General features: G+C 38.1%; 1 protein-coding gene across 1 annotated transcript in view; it reads right to left on the bottom strand.

Annotated features, from left to right (window-relative positions):
• Positions 1-1,364: 1,364 nt before the first annotated feature.
• LOC120541307 (WASP homolog-associated protein with actin, membranes and microtubules) overlaps positions 1,365-20,087 on the bottom strand; it is a 39,565-nt gene continuing 20,842 nt past the window's right edge. Inside the window, exons 5-10 of the mRNA XM_039772801.1 lie at positions 16,861-17,026; positions 9,574-9,761; positions 9,316-9,402; positions 9,143-9,238; positions 7,385-7,832; positions 1,365-2,806 (exon numbers count right to left, since the gene is read on the bottom strand). Of these exons, the coding sequence (XP_039628735.1) occupies positions 2,505-2,806; positions 7,385-7,832; positions 9,143-9,238; positions 9,316-9,402; positions 9,574-9,761; positions 16,861-17,026 (1,287 nt within the window). The 3' untranslated portion in view covers positions 1,365-2,504. The remainder of the gene's footprint in view (positions 2,807-7,384; positions 7,833-9,142; positions 9,239-9,315; positions 9,403-9,573; positions 9,762-16,860; positions 17,027-20,087) is intronic.

The following is a 20,087-nucleotide window of genomic DNA, read 5'->3' on the forward strand; positions in this document are numbered from 1 at the left end:
CTGTATACTATTTTTCTTGCATTGTACGTATTTATTGCTGGTGGCATGTCTATCGTAAATGGCTGTAACATGTGATATCGGACACACTCAATATCTTTAAAATAATATTTAGGTTTTACTGTATATAAACAGTGTGTTTATATACATAATTTCAATGAATCTTACCTAATATCTAAGAGAATACAAAGGGATTATGCTGTATAACTCTGGGGAATATTTATAAGCAGTGGGAGAGTTTATAAGGGCTTAAAATATATAAAAATAACCATAGAAACATATGGTTTCTACTTCGCGGATTTTCACCTATCGCGGGGGGGTCTGGAACGCAACCCCCGCGATCGAGGAGGGATTACTGTAAAGTAAATTCATCTCACTGTGGTGCGTATTCCATACGTAATACCATGTAACATTATAAATCGCCTGCTTTACGAGAATATACCCATGCCACCGAAAAAAAAGATGTACAATTCCACAGTCCACTTCAGATGCCAGAGAAAAGTCTATTTCAAAGGCGCCTCAACAGAGACAATCTAAAGTAAAGGAATTTACAATAAAATATGAATCAGAAAACTGTTTGTTCTATTTCTTTCATTTGGGAAATTCACCAGTTATAGATTCCCAGGCAACGCTGGGTACTCCTGCTAGTATGTGTATGTGTGTGTGTATGTATGATATATATATATATATATATATATATATATATATATATATATATATATATATATATATATATATATATATATATATATATATATATATATATATATATATATATATATATATATATATATATATATATATATATATATATATATACACACACACACACACACATACATACACATACTAGCAGGAGTACCCAGCGTTGCCTGGGAATCTATAACTGGTGAATTTCCCAAATGAAATTTTAAAACACACACACACACGCATTCATACATGCAAAAAGCCAAGTTTTCCCATGGACAAATAAAGTTCAATCTATTGTGGGCAACTCTGGTCATCATGCTACAAGAAAGACATAACACACTTGAATCTGGGCAGATTACAGGAACCAAGTGAATCCCAGAACTTATTGGACATGCCCTACTCTGACAGAGCCAAAGAATTAAACCCATTAAGTCATGAGCAGAAAAGACTGTGTGGGGACCCAATCCAGGTCTTCAAATAATAAGGAATACTTCATTGGGAGGTCTTAAGTTTTTCACTGCCACTAACTGAGGGAATAGCAGTACAAGTCAAACATTTTGGTCTTCTTTATCGCCGTCTCAACACAAGGTTATTCTAGCATTCTAGTTAAACAACACTACTGATGAATGACTACTGTTCATTATATAGTATGAAAAAAGACTTACAGTGCAGAAATGTTAAAAATACATATTAACATATGACATGTTAAAACATTTTTATTGCTCTCCAACAGGAAGAACTGATTAGTGATGTGATCACAAGATGGCAACATTTTAAGGAAGGCTGCTTGACAGATGTTACATTTTTGAAATATTTTTTCCATCTTACACCTTTACGACAGAAGTTATAATCAGAATACAAACCCAAGGCAGTCCACAAATCCACAGTAATATTTTGACGTAAAACTCCAAGTGTACTTAAGGCAAATGGCAACTTAGCTGTAACAAGTTTTCCATTCTTAAATAATCAGTTTCTACTTTTGGAAACCATTTACAATCAATTCACTGCATTAAGTGCTCTTTCTACAATTCACTCATAAATTACTTCAAAGTAAATTTTTAAACGAATGTGCCATATGCATTTGAAATTCTGATGGCTTCCAGTCAAAGAGATTCTCAGCCCCTACTAGCACATTTCTTCTCAAAATACAAATAGGACTCATACATAACAAAAGTTTTATAACTTTTAACCATTATAAATGTAACCACTTATGTTTTACATGTTGTTGTTCAGACCCAGTTTATTTAGCTAATGAAAAACAAAACCGTGTTTTTAACTGAAGTTTATACTGTAAACAAATGAGAAACAAAATTTGTGCATAATTTAGTTTAAATAAAAACGTTAAAAAGAGCAAAGAGGCACTTTTATATATCTTAAGATCAATTGAGGGTCTTTGTATGTTGTTTTTTTCTTTCCACCAGCAAAATAAGTGGAAAAAAGAAAAAGTGCATGGAAAAAGCCAACAGTGCAAACAATTCTTTAGGTTTCTTAAAGTTAAGGATTTTTTAAATGGCATTGGATGTGCAATGCTATACCCACCCAACTTAAAATACAACAGTACTGCCATTTACTGTAATAAATGTCATCCATCATTAACATAACTGTATCATACTATGTTATGAAGGATTTTCCATCCCATAGTGTGCCCTTATGAATCAGGAAGGGACATTTTGAACTATGGTGTTATCCACATGATTAAAGACTACAGGTTAAACAAATGGAACTTCTCCAAATGAAGGTAAAGACGCTTAAACACAAATTCAAATCATTTTACCCTCTTTTTCAAACCATCATTTCACTTTGAAACAGGTCACTTCCTAGTTGTCCCACTCTGCCGACGGGCACTCTGCTCGGTCTTCATCATCTGAATCTGTGGACACTTTTTTCATCCGCTGCATTGCTTCTCTGATGCTGCGCTCCAGATCATTCACAGGCTCTCTATTAACATCAGTGCAAGGCAACTGGCCCACCTTTTTCAGTTTCACTCCTTGTCTGATAGCCGACAAGATGCTATCTCTAACATCCACAGGCGTGTTCTCAACTCCCTGACTTGCTCGTTCAACCTTGCGTAGGAGGATCTCGCCTCGCTTTAAAGATGCTAAAACCTCATCCATAGAACCTACAGAGACAAAAAAAAAAAAAAAAAATAATAAACAGTTTTTACTTTTTACCTCAGGCAACAAAACCATCATGAAGGCATCTAACATTGGCAGCAGGGAGAGATCTTCAAGGATTCCTGGGTCAAAGAGTTCAAATCAAAATTTTAAAAATCTACTTCTATTTGAAATGGAAAAAAAACCCTAAGTTTATACAAATGGATGCAACTTAAAAAGGTATGGTTGCTGATAAAAGGTCTTTAAATCTAGATAAAATATAATTTATTTCAGTATTTGTTAAGTTTATCAAATTTGCGTTGCAAAATTCTTTGGATGGTCCTGGCCTAAATTACACAAAGATATGAGTGACAAGGCTTTAGGTTTGAAATGCAATGAAAACAGAATTACTGACTTTAGTGCGGGAGGGAGACTTAACTGACCTACTGGCAGAATGGCAACCTAGTAGCATAAACATGGAGATCTTTGTGAAGAAAGGTCATAACTAAGTTTGACAGAACTGGACACGATGGTGACCAAGGCTGGACAAAAGCAATCATATGAAAACATCCATGAAAAAAATTTTAATGTTTCTTGTGTTGAGTAATCTACATACCAAGCCACAGGCAGCCCCTTCACAAATGGGCACGTTTGAATTGAAAACAGGACTCTTGACCAGTGAGGGGTGAGAACCAGGTCTTCAATTGAAAATTGCAATTCTGTGTGAAGAGGCTTCCTCTGTTTGTGAAGTACTTTAATTTTTGAAGTTATCTAATAATATCTTAGCAAGAATACATGCACTTTACACATTCCGAGCATACAACTAAATGATTTGACAGGTGAAATATACAATACTAACAAAATAAACATTTTTCATTGACAATTTTTATATTGTTTGCTGTTGTCCAGTTTCTGTCCCCATTAGGTTCTTTTGTATCAGAAATTGTTATGTCCTTTCTCCACAACATGAGATTTTTTTCATGGCCACCATCAAACTATATGGGTTAAGTAACACATAAAGTATCATTTTTGGGAGAATTATTCCTTTAATTTACAGTTGGGGAGAAGACCCTAGGACATATATAACAAACTTAAAGTTTAACAGGGTCAGATGCTATCATATAGAAACGGCCAATATGGTTTCCGCCCCTCCAATGCCTACTGTCAGTAAGTGGACTCAACCTGCACCAGTGCTTCAGGTCACGTTTGAGTTATATACTCAGCAAAGTGTTCACGTTTGAGTTATATACTCAGCAAAGTGTTCAAGCTGCCAATAGTTACACCATAACACCCAACTCAACCAAAATATGTATTCACCAAGGTGTTCAATGTCGCTGGCAGGCAAATTAAAAAAACAGAGGGGATGCCAGTTTGGAATAACAATTTCTAGCTATGAAAAACAGTGCAGAGCAGGTAAAACTAGATAATCTTAAAGACAATTAAGTCTTTTGTAATTTTGTCACTTGATCTTGAGATTTAAAGGGCTTTATGGTAAAGCTTCAATTCAAAATGCAAAGAGAAAAAAAGAAAGAGTTTAAAATATTTTACATAGCCCCTTACCAATATAATAAGCTACATTCTTTATTTGCTGGTTACAGACCAAATTGTATCAAATAGCATGGCCTCTGTGAATACCTGGGATGATTTTTGGAAAATAGAAGGGGTATTGTGTTTCCCTTAAACTATTCTACACTGCATAACAAACAAACATTCACTAGGAATGGCAAATTCACAGCAGAGGCGCTTTGCCCAGTGTTGTATATCTTCACTAGTGAAGGACATGGTTTTCATACATGTCAGTTTTAAAAGACTAATCGTTAGGCTGATGTCCTTATCATAGGAGTTCTATACTCAAATTGCTTTAACATGGGAAATCCACAAAACAAAGCAATAGTTTTTTCATTTCCCCACTGATTCCCCACCATACTGTAAGTGGAAAAGTGCACTAAGAGAGTAAATCAAAGTTCTGTCAATCTTGTGCATATAAGCATGTATGTAATGTCTTGCATGCACATACATACCTGATGTACTCATATTTGATTTCTGTCCTGTGCTTTTTCTTCTTATGCCACACAGAGTAGACATAAGTGGGACAGAACTTTGACTTTCCAGTAAATAAATGTACAGAAAATAAAGCAAGGCAATTAGCGGGTGCCAATTCTGTATTCGATAAATGCCCGGATGCATATTACAGCTTGGCCAAGACATATACCATTAACTGCAATACTGTAACGGAGATTTGGCTTGAAATTGTGTTTATAGCCAACTGCAAATGGTACACACAAGCAAACAAACCACATAGGCTAAACAAAATCAAGTTGTTTAGGTAATTGCAATACCAGCTGCTAGGGCTAAAGGGAGAGATTCATTCATTGCACTAAATCAAGCTCACTCATTGAACAGTGTCACAATGTTACACAGCAGGATTGAAGGTGGGGAAAAGTTCAGCTCTGTGCGGGATCAAAATGACACATATTCAAAGCTAAATGGGAGAAAGTCTGAAGATCCATCTCGATCACAGCTCAGACAGATATATTGGTTGATAACTGGGTTCAGAACCTCCTTCTCTTCCCTGTAGGCACATATATGATACTGTTCCAATTGCTAAAACAGTGCAAACATATGATATTGTTTCGATTACTACAACAGTTTTCACAATTGTTGTATCGGTTCCAAAAAGTAAAAGAAGTTCTGTTCACAGTAAAGCCTCTATTGAAGCATTTTGGAAAAAATAGCTTAACACGACTGACCTGTACATGACACATTATTATTACTTGCACTGCTGTAAACTGTGGTGTGTACAATGAATATAGAAAGTATTCAGATCAATTCATTTTCTGCCCACTTTACTGTGTTGTAGATTATACATGGATAAATCTGCATTTAAAATCCCATAATGACAAAGTAAAAAAAAGGTTTCCAGAGGGATCTGCAATAATTTAAATCAAAAACTGAAATCTTTTACTCATAGAAGCATGAAGTCTCTTTAGCAGCAATTACAGTTTTAAGTCTTCTTATGCAGATTTCTATAAGCTTTACACACCTGGTTTTGTACAGTTTACCCCATTTTTCCTGGCAGATCCTCTCAGGCTCCATATGACAGTATGGGAAGTATCTATAAACTGCCATCTTCAGGCTTCTCTACACATGTTCTAGGGGGTTTAACTCCGGGATTTGGCTGGGACACTCAATGACAGTTAGAGACTTGCCCCTTGACTTTTCCAAATGTTTCAGGTCACTTTTATGCTTAAGGGACACGGTTGCCCCAGTCTGAGGTCATGTTCACTCTGGAGCAGGTTTTATTCAATGCCCTCTCTGTATTAGGCTGCATTCATCCTTTCTTCAGTTTGGATCTGTCTTTGTCCCTGCAAGCGCCTTCAAAGCATGATGCTGCAATCTCCATACTTCACTGTAGGGATGGTATTAGGCAGGTGATGAGCTGTGCCTGGTCTTTGTCAGACATAGTGCTTTGGGTTCTGCCCAAATAATTCCATTATTGTCACATTAGACCAGAAATGTTTTGCCCCTCGCTCTTAAAGTCCTTTAAATGCCGTTTGACCAACTACAAGCTTCCATCTAGCAAGTCTAGCACAAATGCCCAGTTGATGGATTTACACGGAGAACCTTCCAACTGGGTCTCCCATCTCAAGAGGGCATCTGAAGCACTCTTAAAGTGAGCCTGGTCACCTCCCTGACCAAAGCCATTCTTGCCTGGCTATTTACTTTGGCTGGGCAGCCAACTCTAGGAGTTGTCCTAGCGATTCCAAACTTTTTCCATTTCACAATTACAGAGGCAGCAGTGCTTCTGGGAATGCTTAAATCTTTACATATAGTTTTATCCCCATGCCCTGATTGATGCCTCACAACAATTTTATTGCAGTGTTCTACAGAGTGTTCCTTGAACTTCATGGCTTGGTTTTGATCCTGACATACACTGTGAATCATAGAACTTTCAAAACACAGGCACGCATGTGCTTTTCTAAACTATGTCCAATAAATTCAGTTCGACACAGACAAACTGTAAGTTTTAGACAAATCTTAAGAGAATAATTTGAGTTCCAGAGCAAAGGGTCTAAATACTTGCACTTGCATGAATGAGACATTTCAGTTTTTGATTTTTAATAAATTTGGCAACTGCTCTGAAAACATGTTTTTACTTTTTACAGACTGCTGGGCAAAAATGGCAAATGTATCCATTTAAAATTAAATATAAGGTGCAGAAAGTGAATGGGTCTGAATACCTTCTGAATCCAAAGTACATCCTCCTAGTGTTTCAGAGGGAACAATTTTTTAAAACATCCAGATGTACAGCTTTTATTTGATGCAATAATTGTGTTGAAATTAGAGACTCTTTTGAAGGCTCAGAACTTAATAAAATGTACACTAAATGCAGATTTTTCATGAATACCTTTGTCATATTATATGCTGTATAGTAATTATAATCAATTATTCATGTTTCCTCAAACTGTAATGTACTTTTGTCAAAGCTGCTTGACCTTTCTAGTCCATTAGTACAAATTTTAACATAATACTAGAATGAAGCTGTAAGGAAAAAAATGTAAGCAGTAAAAAATTTTCAGGTAAAGCTTTGATTTATGCCTTACCTATGTTTTGCTTCAAAGCATTTTTTGTTGAATCTTGTTTTTCATTTTCACAAATTAGTGGCAGTGGTGCATCTTTTTCAGCAGAACCCAAAAACGCAGGTGCACCAAGCAATGCTGGAGGGGGTGGTGGTGGAGGTGGAGGTGGAAGTGGAGGAGGCGGCGGAGGGGGTGGGGGAGGTGGCAGAGGAGGAGGAGAACCACAGTTCCTTGACCCTTCCACATTTTCAGACTGTGGAAGTTGATTTGGTGTGACAAAGATGTGTACCGGGATGTCATTCTGCTTCTTCTGATTTGTCTTCTTCTGTGGTTTGGACATTCTGGCATTGGCTTTCTGTGCAGTACTGCTTAAACTGAAGAAAGACATCGGCTGACATGGCAATGTAGAGGATGTATTTCTTGCAGATGTTTGGGAAGAAGGCCCTTTTAATACTAACTGTGCTGGACATTTCTAAGGGGAAAAAATATTAAAATACTAATTACAATCAACCACGCTTTTATATTTTCATACATACATACATACACAGTATATATAAAAAAACACCTTTGTACAGTAAACAGTAAACAGTTACAGCTGCTGATCTCAGTAGCAAGAGACTGGACTCAAACCACTATACACAGTGTGGAGTCTTTATGCTTTTTGATTTCCAGTCACAGCCCAAAAACAAGTTTACGTTTACTAGCCATTCTAAATTAGCCTTATGTGGGTGAGCATCTGTGTGAAGGTGACATGCGATGGACTTCCACTGCACCCAGTACTGGATCTTGTTCTTGCTTTGTTACCAATTGTGTTGAAAGCAGTGAATGCAACCTTAACAGCAAACCTTGAGAGCAACAATGATGAAAAAAATGCCAAAAAAAAAAAAATTTTTAGGAAAGCTACTGAGGAAATGTATCGACTCTTTTGAAAAATTTAGAAACATCAGTTGAGTGTACACAATGAACACAAATGGAAAGACATATTAGAAGATTTAGAAATAAGTCTTTACCTACAAAAAATATCAGTAGCAAAAATCCTTCTTGTTACGAAAGTCTATGTATAAAATATTTAGTTAAGTTTTAATTTCCATCTGCCATTTATAAAAAAAATTGACAAGACTCAACTCCATTTCCTCACCCTCACAGAGTCAAAGGGAGTCTAAGTCTATCCAAACAGCATCAGTATATTTAAAGTATCTTTAAAATTCAGATCTCCAATCAATCTTAGGGTACAGCTATTCACAGATTGCCAGTTGTACCACGCCAGGTGTACTTTTTGATATGCCTGTGTCAGATGTGACCAAGTTTAAAAGGGAAACAATAAATAAACATTACTTGATTTTCTGTATATTCATTTGTGTTGGTTTAAAATTTATTACCTCCTGCTTACCAACCGCTGAATAAAGTATGGCCTAGTTAAATTTGTAATTGAATAGCACTGCTATAGAGCATCTTTGGCATGAAGTGGAAAGGACTATGCACAGAAAGACTGCACAACACAATAATAACCACATGGACATCACTCCTGAACAATGTATTCAGAATCTTGTATAGATTCCATACCTAGACGAGTTCTTAACATTCTTAGGGTCGAAGGAGGTGCAGCCCACTACTAGATGAGTGTGCTTTATTATCTGGCATCTCGAGGTATATACAGACAAGAGTTCAAAATATGCTTGGTATTTACTTCTTGAGAAGCTGCTCGTTCCTATATCACTAAACAAACATTGTCATGACTAAACATTATAATGTAATAATGAATAAAAGAAAATTCACAATCACCCCTCTGAAAGCTTTTAATCTCTGCAGTGTTCTTTGCCGTTCTTGGTCTACCCACTGTTTCTTCTTTACGTCCTCTTCCTTTTGTTGATTTCTTTTCTAAGAAAAAGCACAATCAAGGTGAACAGGCTAGAATGTGAAATATGTGTAATCTGTTTGATGCTTTTATATCTCACCATTTGAATACTGTGATGCTGTTGAAATCGTGCAATGCTTTCAAGTGTTTGCTTTTGTTTTTGCTGTTCTGCCTCCATGCATTGGTCCTAAAATGTATAAATAAAAAATATATATATTGATGCCATGAAAGATTCAGAATCAAAAATGAGAAAACTGATTAACACTTTTACCTAATTCAAGATTCTTTTTTTAAGAAGCAACAATTTAACTATTAAATTACTTTACATTGTCACTGAAGTGAGGAATAGAAATGATACCTTTTTATTTCTTAGGTAGGCCCTCTTTGCACATATTTTGCCTCTCTTGGTTTCCAGCTGCTGAAGACGGCGACATAAGCACTTCATTTCAGGTGAAGTGGCGTCCATTCGCATTCCTCCCTGCTGAGCCACTACCAGTTCTTCGGGGTTCTCACAAGTATCATAGTAGATTACTTCTTCCTTCAGCTCTAAAATTTTTAAGTACAGATCATTAATGAAGTGGTCTGAAAAAGTAGTTTATTACTGGGTGAAAATGACAATCACCTTTAACCTGACTATATAGAGTATATTTTTAGTGAACAATATACTAGTGAACTTTACATTTAACAGCATTATTATTTCGATTGGTCTATAATGAAAGACCAGGCAGATAAAGTTGTTGGGTATAAACGCTGACTTAGTGGTGAAAAGTGAACCTACACTCTTGAAATTTTACTGTCCAACTAAACAGTCAATAATCCTCTCATTGTCCGGTAAGCATATACCATCATGCAAGTAGTTTCCTTCATTATAATTTTTTATCTTAAGATATACAGATAAGGGGCCAAGTACCATAAATATAGGAAAAACTATAAGGTGAACAATAAAGTAAAACAGTTTTATATATTTTGCCATTGAAGACAAAGCTTGGCTGGCATCCCGGTTGGGACACCTTGGTAATGGAAGAAAGCCACCACCCAGGCCATGTTCTCTCCCAGTCTGTCAGGTGGGTCTCCCATATACACACCCACAGGGTCTCATGGGTGCCTGAAGAGGGAGCTGTGCAGAGCAGGTTTCCTAATTTTAGAGAATTGCTTCCTGGCTGCAGTGCAGTAGCACCTGAAGTACTCCTGGGTCCGGTATAAAGAAAGCCATTCTTTCTCACTCGGTGAGTCAGTGTGGGTGAGGGTGGAGATGTAAAGAGACAAAGAGACAAGGCTTTACTGTATTTAACAAAGAAACCACTATAACATATGTATTTGTACAATAAATCATTTGTTTGCACCTGGAACTCGTGTTCTTAGTGTTATTTCTGGGGTGCAAAAATATTTATCCATAACACTTATTGCATAAAAGAAAATAAAATGCTTCTCACAGTTACAAGCTGTCATATTGTTTAGTATTTTTCTGTAATGTCGCTATCTGAAACAAGGCTTAAATAATAACAGTAGTTTTCACTATTTCTCTAACACAAAAAAAAAAATAAAACTAATGCACACACATTTTATACATATAGATAGATATATATAGTGTGGCCTATGGCCGGCTTGTCATCCCGGCCAATACCCCCAGGCCGCCAGATGGAGCTCTCCTTGCAGCATGGTGTCGCCCCGGATACCAGCAGGGAATCATGGACTATGAAGTTTTCCCCTACAAACCTGCTGGATACCCCAGGGGGCAACAGAGGATGCTGCAGGGAGGCATAGAGAGTCACATGTGCCCTATAACCCAGAAGTGTGTCATAGGCAAAGCAACAGCGGAAGTGACGTACTTCCAGGATGAAGAAGAGGACTTTTTATCTGAGCCAGAAGTGATAAGGAATCATGGACTGAAGGATGGGAAACAATTCCGGGTCAGGGACTATAAAGGACTAAGGGAAATCCCCAGATGGCGAGCTGAGCTGGGTGGAAGGGTGGCAACGCATCTTGGAGTGGAGAATTGTTTATTGATTAGTATTGTGTTATTGATTGAGTACTGTGGAGAAGAGGGCGCTTTGTGCACTGTGCAGTTTGAATAAAGTCAATATTTTGTGCCTGGTGTCTGGCATCTTGGTCAAGGGAGCGACAGCGCACCCTAATTGTCACAATATTACGATAGATAGAAATACAGTTAGATTCATAAATATTTGGACAGAGACAACTTTTTGCTAATTTTGGTTCTGTACATTACCACAATGAATTTTAAATGAAACAACTCAGATGCAGTTGAAGTGCAGACTTTCAGCTTTAATTCAGTGGGTTGAACAAAGATTGCATAAAAATGTGAGGCAACTAAAGTATTTTTTTAACACAATCCCTTCATTTCAGGGGCTCAAAAGTAATTGGACAATTGACTCAAAGGCTATTTCATGGGCAGGTGTGGGCAAGACTGTCGTTATGTCTTATCAATTAAGCAGATAAAAGGCCTGGAGTTGATTTGAGGTGTGGCGATTGCATGTGGAAGATTTTGCTGTGAACAGACAACATGCGGCCATAGGAGCTCTCCATGCAGGTGAAAGAAGCCATCCTTAAGCTGCGAAAAGAGAAAAAAATCCATCCGAGAAATTGCTACAATATTACGTGTGGCAAAATCTACAGTTTGGTACATCCTGAGAAAGAAAGCAAGCACTGGCTGTGGTGTTATGGGTCCAAAGCTCGTTGAGCAAAGGGCATTTTTAAATAATCACAGCACCCGAGGCGGCTTCGTGAGGCGATGTTGTAGCGAGCCGCGGGGCAGTCGTCAATGTGGGCGTTTCTCACCATGTGCACAGGTGAGGAACTGCCCACGTTCGTGATTGCTCCCGTGGCTAATGCTACAGCTGTGATGGCCCCTCACGTTTTAAAAGAAGCGCGAGTCGGTTTTGTGGGAAGTAAAAGGAAAAAAGATGGAAAGATAAGAAAAGGAAAGAAAGGAAGAAGACGGAGGTTACAGGGAGCGAGGAAGCAGGCGGTGCGTGCGTGTGGTGAGGGCGCGATCGAGCGCTCGAGGGCAGCTGCGAGGAAGCTGGGTGTTAGGCCGACACCCAGGTGTTTGAGTTGGATGTCGCTCCCGCTGAGCGATCAGGTAGCGGGAGTGACCAAGGGAAGGCGACTGGCCACAGAGAAGCCGCGGAAAGGCAGCGGAAGTCGGGAGACTTGGTGGTTGGAATCCCCAACGTGGGCAACCTGGCCGTTGGTGGAAACCAAGTTCTCCGAGGCTGGGATGAGTGCCATACCGGAGCCAGGGTTCGGGAGGTCTCCAGTCTCATGCGTGTGTTTCAGGAGGGCAGCTGCAGAGAGCATCTTGCCTGCTGCTAAGCCCTAACAGGATAAGCAGGTGAGACGCTAATAGAAACGATGCACCGGATTTGTTATTGTTTTAAGATTGCTTCCTAAAGATTTTACCTCTCGTTTTAAAGGATTGTTTTTTCTTATTATTTTAACCTCCACGTTTTACCTTTAATGGATTATTTATTTAATGAAGAACTTTTGAATGGACTGCACTATTTATGAACACTGTTTGCTTTGATGGACAGTTTTTAATAAAAGCACTGTTTTCACTTTTAACCATCCCCTTGCTCAGATGCTCAATTATTTGCCTTCACTGACTGGCTCACTCGGTTTCATTATCGACGGTGTTGGGTTCAAGGGTTCCCAAACAGCCATGGGAGCGTGGAGCCAGAACCCACATCGTCACACTGGCGAACTCAGCAACGCAAAAAGACCTGGACGTCCACAGAAGACAACAGTGGTGAATGATCGCAGAATCATTTCCATGGTGAAGAGAAACCCCTTAACAACAGCCAACCAAGTGAATAACACTCTCCAAGGGGTAGGCGTATCGATATCCAAGTCTACCATAAAGAGAAGACTGCATGAAAGTAAATACAGAGGGTGCACTGCAAGGTGCAAGGCACTCATAAGCCTCAAGAATAGAAAGGCTAGATTGGACTTTGCTAAAGAACATCTAAAAAAGTCAGCACAGTTCTGGAAAAACATTCTTTGGACAGATGAAACCAAGATCAACCTCTACCAGAATGACGGCAAGAAAAAAGTATGGAGAAGGAGTGGAACAGCTCATTATCCAAAGCATACCACATCATCTGTAAAACACAGTGGAGTCAGGCAGTGTGATGGCTTGGGTGTGCACAGGACAGAAGCAGCCGAATGAATTCTGAGGTGTTCAGAGACATACTGTCTGCTCAAATCCAGCTAAATGCAGTCAAACTGATTGGGCGGCGTTTCATGATACAGATGGACAATGACCCAAAACATACAGCCAAAGCAACCCAGGAGTTTATTAAAGCAAAGAAATGGAAAATTCTTGAATGGCCAAGTCAGTCACCTGATCTTAACCCAATTGAGCATGCATTTCACTCTTTGAAGACTAAACTTCGGACAGAAAGGCCCACAAACGAACAGCAACTGAAAGCCGCTGCAGTAAAGGCCTGGCAGAGCATTAAAAAAAAAAAAAAGGAGGAAACCCAGCATCTGGTGATGTCCGTGAGTTCAAGACTTCAGGCTGTCATTGCCAGCAAAGGGTTTTCAACCAAGCATTAGAAATGAACATTTTATTTCCAGTTATTTAATTTGTCCAATTACTTTTGAGCCCCTGAAATAAAGGGATTTTGTTAAAAAAAAATGCTTTAGTTGCCTCACATTTTTATGCAATCTTTTTGTGCAACCCGCTGAATTAAAGCTGAAAGTCTGCACTTCAACTGCATTTGAGTGGTTTCATTTAAAATTCATTGTGGTAATGTACAGAACCAAAATTAGAAAAATGTTGTCTCTGTCCAAATATTTATGGATCTAACTGTATGTATGATTATATACACATATATACACACACAGAGTTTTCATCTCTGTCTATTTTTCTTGATTTTAAAAGCTGCTTTAACTATGACCCAAAATGTATTTTACATTATTATATTATTATTAAAGATAATGTGTCATTTAAACTTGCACATGCTCTCTTAAGATTTATAACAGATATGCAGAATTACCTACAAACAGACAGAACTGCACCTACATAATCTTGATGTGCTGAATTTTCATTATCTATGATGCATCATGCTTACCCATCATTGTTCTCGGGGAGGAGGTAGAAAGTGACTAAAACTAAAAATTTAGGAACTCTTAGATAATAATCTTAATTGTGATGTCAATACAAAATGCAATCAGCACTTATTTCTGCTTCATAAAGACCATTTAAAGTAGACAAGGATCAAAAATCAAACCAAAAATCAGATCATCAAACAAGTAATTGGGACTGAGCAGATGATTTGTTAAGTGTGTGGAAACCACCTCAACTGATGACAAATACCTCTTACATGCATAACTTAACTTTAGTAAATCAAAACGTCACTTTAAAAGACCCACATAAATCACTCAAGCAATTCCTTTCTTCACAGTGCCATGCATGTTTTTAATAATGAGACAATAAACAATTTCCAAAATAAACAGTTTTTAAAATAAATCTTTCATTATAAATATATCAATGTGCTACAAAGAGAACTTAAGAAGATCTTATAAAAATACTTAAGAGAAATGGATTTATTGGGTCAATAAGTGCAATTGTAGAAAAGTAACAAGATAATTTGTAGTTTGCATAATGCTAAACTTCCATACTTGCATATGCACTTTAATCAAGGGAAACAACAAGTTTTTATACATTAACAGAAACGGAGGTTGTATTTAAGAAAAAGTTAATTGTTTTAACTCTCTTAGAGTGAATGTCGACTTTTGTTGACACAAGGGATGGAGAGCTGAAGGTGATAAAAGGTGAAAACATCAGTAAAACTTGCCGTTACGTTATAGGTAGACCCTCTTTGCTAGGAGAGCTGTTAAGACTCTTTGACCCAATGTTAAATCCCCGTGTGTGCGTGAGTAGCACAGAGTAAACAACGTCTAGAATGGCACTGATATCAGGTGAGTGAGCGAAGCAAATGCAGAAAGAAAAATACTCCATGTGTATTTATTTATTACATATTATTGCTGAATGGGACTCCAATTTTAAAGCAAGTGATCTGGAGATTGGAAACAAAAAGTTAAGATATCTTCATCAGCTGATCGGTTCCCAGCTGATGCACCTACAGCAAAGTTTGCCTGGAAGAACGACAGACACTCATCGAACTCTGATTTGGATGCAAATGATCTGGAAATTGAAAATGAAAGACTGGCATCTGCATTAGCTGATCAGTCCCCAGCTGATCGTGGTGCTGAACACACTCGTGAAGCTGACATACCTATGGCAACATTTGCCATAGCAGGACTACCCAGACATAGAACCGTGGGAGGCAAGCTGGCTACTAAACTTCATCAAACAACATGGCATGCTAATGGACACTATGGATTACAAGCCACTTGACTACTTCAGGCTGTTTTTTTTTTCTAGAAAGTGCCTTTCAGCTTATGAGTGATGAGACAAACAGGTATATAATAAGCATGTGAACTTACATACTGTAGAAGCTCATGAAAAATAAAACTGAGTGGCATTTGTCATAAATAGGTATTTTATGTTGATTTGTGTGTGAAACCACTGCTTTGTGTGCTTTTTCAAAAACTGAGGTTTTTGGAAAAATATTCAGCCCTGGGACAAAAGGGGGAAAAAAATTTGCCCTAAAAAAGTTAATAAAAAAATGGCTGAATTTCAATTCTAAAAACTACAAAAATTAAATAGCCTTTGTGTAATCATTAGTTTTACACTCATCAACGCAACACTGTAGCGGTGCAACTGGGGAATGAAACTTCAACCCCCAGCAGTGGGTCTGATTGGTTGTCTGCTAAGGGTGCAGGGGCTGCTAGGGAGGAGGAGGCCGGCGCAAGATTTAAAAGAAGGCCAATTCTACAGAGAAGGAGAGAAGTCTTTTGTTGTTTCGTGTCTTGAGCTGCCTGTCCATTTGCCTTCCCGTTTACTACCAATGGATTCTTGTTTTGTCCTGGATTATCTCCTATGAGTGTGTATGGTCTGTCTGGGTTCTACCTGCTGTGCGAGGACTGATTTGGATTCTGTGTCGATCTTCGAAGAAAGAAGCGCTCCTGATCCCATCATTCATCATCTTCAGGAAATACCAGTAAGGACTGTCTTTACATTCACATGCAGCTATCTGATCTCTGGATTATATCCATCATTTCATTGCATCAGTTGCCGTTTATATCATGGACTTCATCATATGTGCTTTTTGTTAGTGGCTTGTTATTGTTGAATTTGTGTTTATTGTATATTGCCTCTGCAGTGGGCTGGCGCCCTGCCTGGGGTTTGATTCCTGCCTTGCGCCCTGTGTTGGCTGGGATTGGCTCCAGCAGACCCCCCGTGACCGTGTAGTTAGGATATAGCGGGTTGGATAATGGATGGATGGATGTACATTGCCTTATGGGAACTGGGGTGGGATCACTGTAGATTGTATAGTTCTATTTCATTTATTATTGTTTAATACAGTCTTCTATTTCTTTTTATTACCTGTTGCTTTTTGTCTCTGTGAGGGAGCGCACGTGTGTGTGTGTGTGTTAGTTGAGTCAAGGCTGGGTGCCTTCCTGGGATCCCCACTGAAAACAAATCACCGTCCTATAGACAGTGTGAATCTTAGCTGGGTTTTAGTCTGCTACAACACTGTTAATTAGTTTTAAATACCTTTCATTTGCCTCCGAACTGTATCTAACTGTGCCATCAAAAGCATTTCTTCATTTTTTAAAATTTCAAACTTCACATCATATAGCTCCAGCTGTGCTTCATAATACTGAATTTCTAATTCATCCACAGTTTCCATACTTTCCTTTTGGACAGTGAGGAGCTCCATCTGAAAATACAAAGAAACAGCCAAATTAGCCAATACAAAGCTGGGGAAATTAATATTTTAAATTAAAAAAAAAAAATGGGAGTGGTCTCCCCTACACTTTCTCATATACTCTGATATGGGGATGGATATTTGAGGAGTAAACCGCAAGACAATGATTTTTATATTATGTATATTAAAGAGCCATCATCAACAAATCAAATTCATAATATATTGAACAATTATTATAAAATGAAAGTTGAATAAATTGGACTCTGCAGCTGCATGAATAAAAATGTACCACTTCTGGCTAACAGAAATAGCCCGAACGTTTTGATCCTAATACTTGTATGCAAAATTTGGTTGACCTAAAAGAAAGTGTACTCAAGTTATCGTGTTTACATAAACACACACACACCATTTTTGGAATCATGGGTATGTGTGTGTGTATTTTCTGACTCGGGAAGGTCAATATTCATCAAAATCTCGAGGTTGAATTTTTGGGATGACTGCAATACAATACTTTTCCTATACTTTGTATATGAGAAAATAAAAAAAACTTTAAGATACCTCACATGGCATATGTTACGCTGCAAATGATCAAAACAAATTCTGCTCCAATACATTTCTTGGGTTTATTAAACAGTTGGAAAAACAGTTCGGAACTGTTTATAACTAAACAGAATCAATAACTGGGATACCATGAGCACTACCTTCATTGGATTTGTAAAGCTCAGCAGACCCATTCCACTTCCCTCATGGAAACTGCCAACAGAGACACTAACAAAGAGCATCACAGGATGCCTGCATTGCAGTGGCATCTGAATGTTTCATTCACCCTCTGGATTTAGTACTTAAACTAGCTGGTGAGTGGATCAACCCACAGATTATCTACCAATAGCAGGTTAACCTGAAATCCTGCGGCTAGTAAATGGCAGGAACACTGGAGGAGGATCCATGTTTTTGAGCAAAGTTATGCAAATACAAATACAACTTTAATTAGCTCTCTCTGCCTCCCTCTGTCCGTGTTTCTGATTACACATATATGATGCACAACAGGATTGGAAGAAGAGGCCACCATATGTGTGAAATGAGTTAAACACGCTCTGAAATGTATTATGTTGGACAATTTGAAATGGTTTGAGGATGGGAGCTTTCATCTGTTTTACAAGTTACATTAAGGCCAGGGTTACAGACTAAAGTAAACATTTTATTTTGGTACCTTCAGGTGACATTTAAACTTTTTTTTTTTTAATTTTATTGATTTTATTTATTTGGCATGGACATGCTCAAAAAATACATGTGTAATGCCGCAAAAAGTGCATGCAGACATGTCCATGCCAAATAAATAACATTCGACATTTTGAAGAAATCATTTTATGACACGATTTACCTTTATTTATTTACTTACTTCCTAAAGCCTAAAGTCACAAGTAGTGTGCAGAGGGCATGCTCAAAAATGTGTGTAATGCCACGAAAAGTGCCTGCTGACACTTTAGTATGCAAGCAATGGTATGTGCATTCTTGCTCCGATGTAGAAGGGAGCCGAGTTTACCTCCGTTATAGCACGTCTATGTGAAAACAGCGGTGTCAGATGCGGGGGTGGGGTGCGTTTGGGCTCGTAAACGCAGCTGAGATAATAAAACTGACAAGATAAAAAAAAAAAAAAAGCTAACCTTTACAAGTACAGTATCATAAATTACACCGGCTGTTACAGACTGAAATCAAATGTATGTTTTTATTCTAAAATAGTAAGACTAGGAGCAGTTTACTTCTCAAAACAGAGTGGTGCAGGATCGAACTCGCAACCTTTTGATTCCCAGTCGGCAGCTGATTCTATTGCGCCACTGAGGCAGTCATAATAAATGGGTGTCAATGTCGCATGTTAAGGCGGCTTTGTTTCTGCAGTTATATTTTTTAATAAAAGCGCAATTGTTGTGTTAGATTTGTACCTTTTGTGAAAGTATTTCTTTGATACATCAGGCGTCATACATTATATAGTTTATGCCTACATTTTGTCATTTACTAGTAGAAAATAAAAAATGTTTCTGTTTTAACAATGTGTTTACACAGATTACTGTAGAAACGGAACAGACATGAAATGCGTGTGTTCCAAACAACGATCTATTATTTCCACTCTAAAACTCCACTTCACTCCCAGAAAATCAATCAAGGCATGAGCTGGGAGAAGTTTGTGCACGTTCTAAGTCGGTGGGGGGATGGAATAGCCGGCTGCTTGCAGCCTGATTTTTATCAGCACATTTAGATGACAAAAGACGCTGGTGGAGAGCTGTGAACCATTTTAAGAAGCGATTTAAGGGGGGACGGATTTACGAGTTTTTTCGTAGGCTCTGGTAATTCTAGTGTTAAGAGCTTATTCTAAAATATTACTAATTAGATCCTGGCATGTTTTGAAAAAAATATGTACAGATCCCCTGAGTATTTGATTTTTTCCAATTTCAAATAGTGTAAAACATCGGTTTCCCACTGACTTAAAAGAGGAGAGTTAGGATTCTTCCAGTTTAGCAAAATAAGTCTGCGTGCCAAAAGTGTAGTGAATGCAATCACAGTTTGTTTGTCCTTCTCCACTTTAAACCCATCTGGAAGAACCCCAAACACAGCTGTTAATGGGCTAGGAGGGATTGTGAGACTAAGGCTGTCTGAAAGGTAATTCAAAATTTTGGTCCAGAATGATGTTAATTTGGTGCAGGCCCAAAACATGTGACCCAGTGAGGCTGGGACTTGATTGCAGCGTTCGCAGGTTGGATCTTGCCCTGGAAACATTTTGGAGAGTTTTAGTGAGACAGATGTGCTTGATAAATAATTTTGAGTTGTATAATTGTATGCTTTGCGCATATGGAGCTCGAGTGAATTCTCTGCATTGCTATTTTCCACTCCTTTTCTGATATATTAATTGAGAGATTCCCCAATGTCCTCTTGGATCTTTGAAAGGGAGGGACTATAAAATAACTTAATATATTGCAGAGATGGTGTCCGAGTCCTTGAAATTGAGCAATATTTTTTTCAGCATGGATGAGGGTGCAAGATGAGGAAAATCGGGAAGGTTCTGTTTAACAAAGTTCCT

This window comes from Polypterus senegalus, chromosome 12, assembly GCF_016835505.1.
Source record: "Polypterus senegalus isolate Bchr_013 chromosome 12, ASM1683550v1, whole genome shotgun sequence".
NCBI lineage: Eukaryota > Metazoa > Chordata > Cladistia > Polypteriformes > Polypteridae > Polypterus > Polypterus senegalus.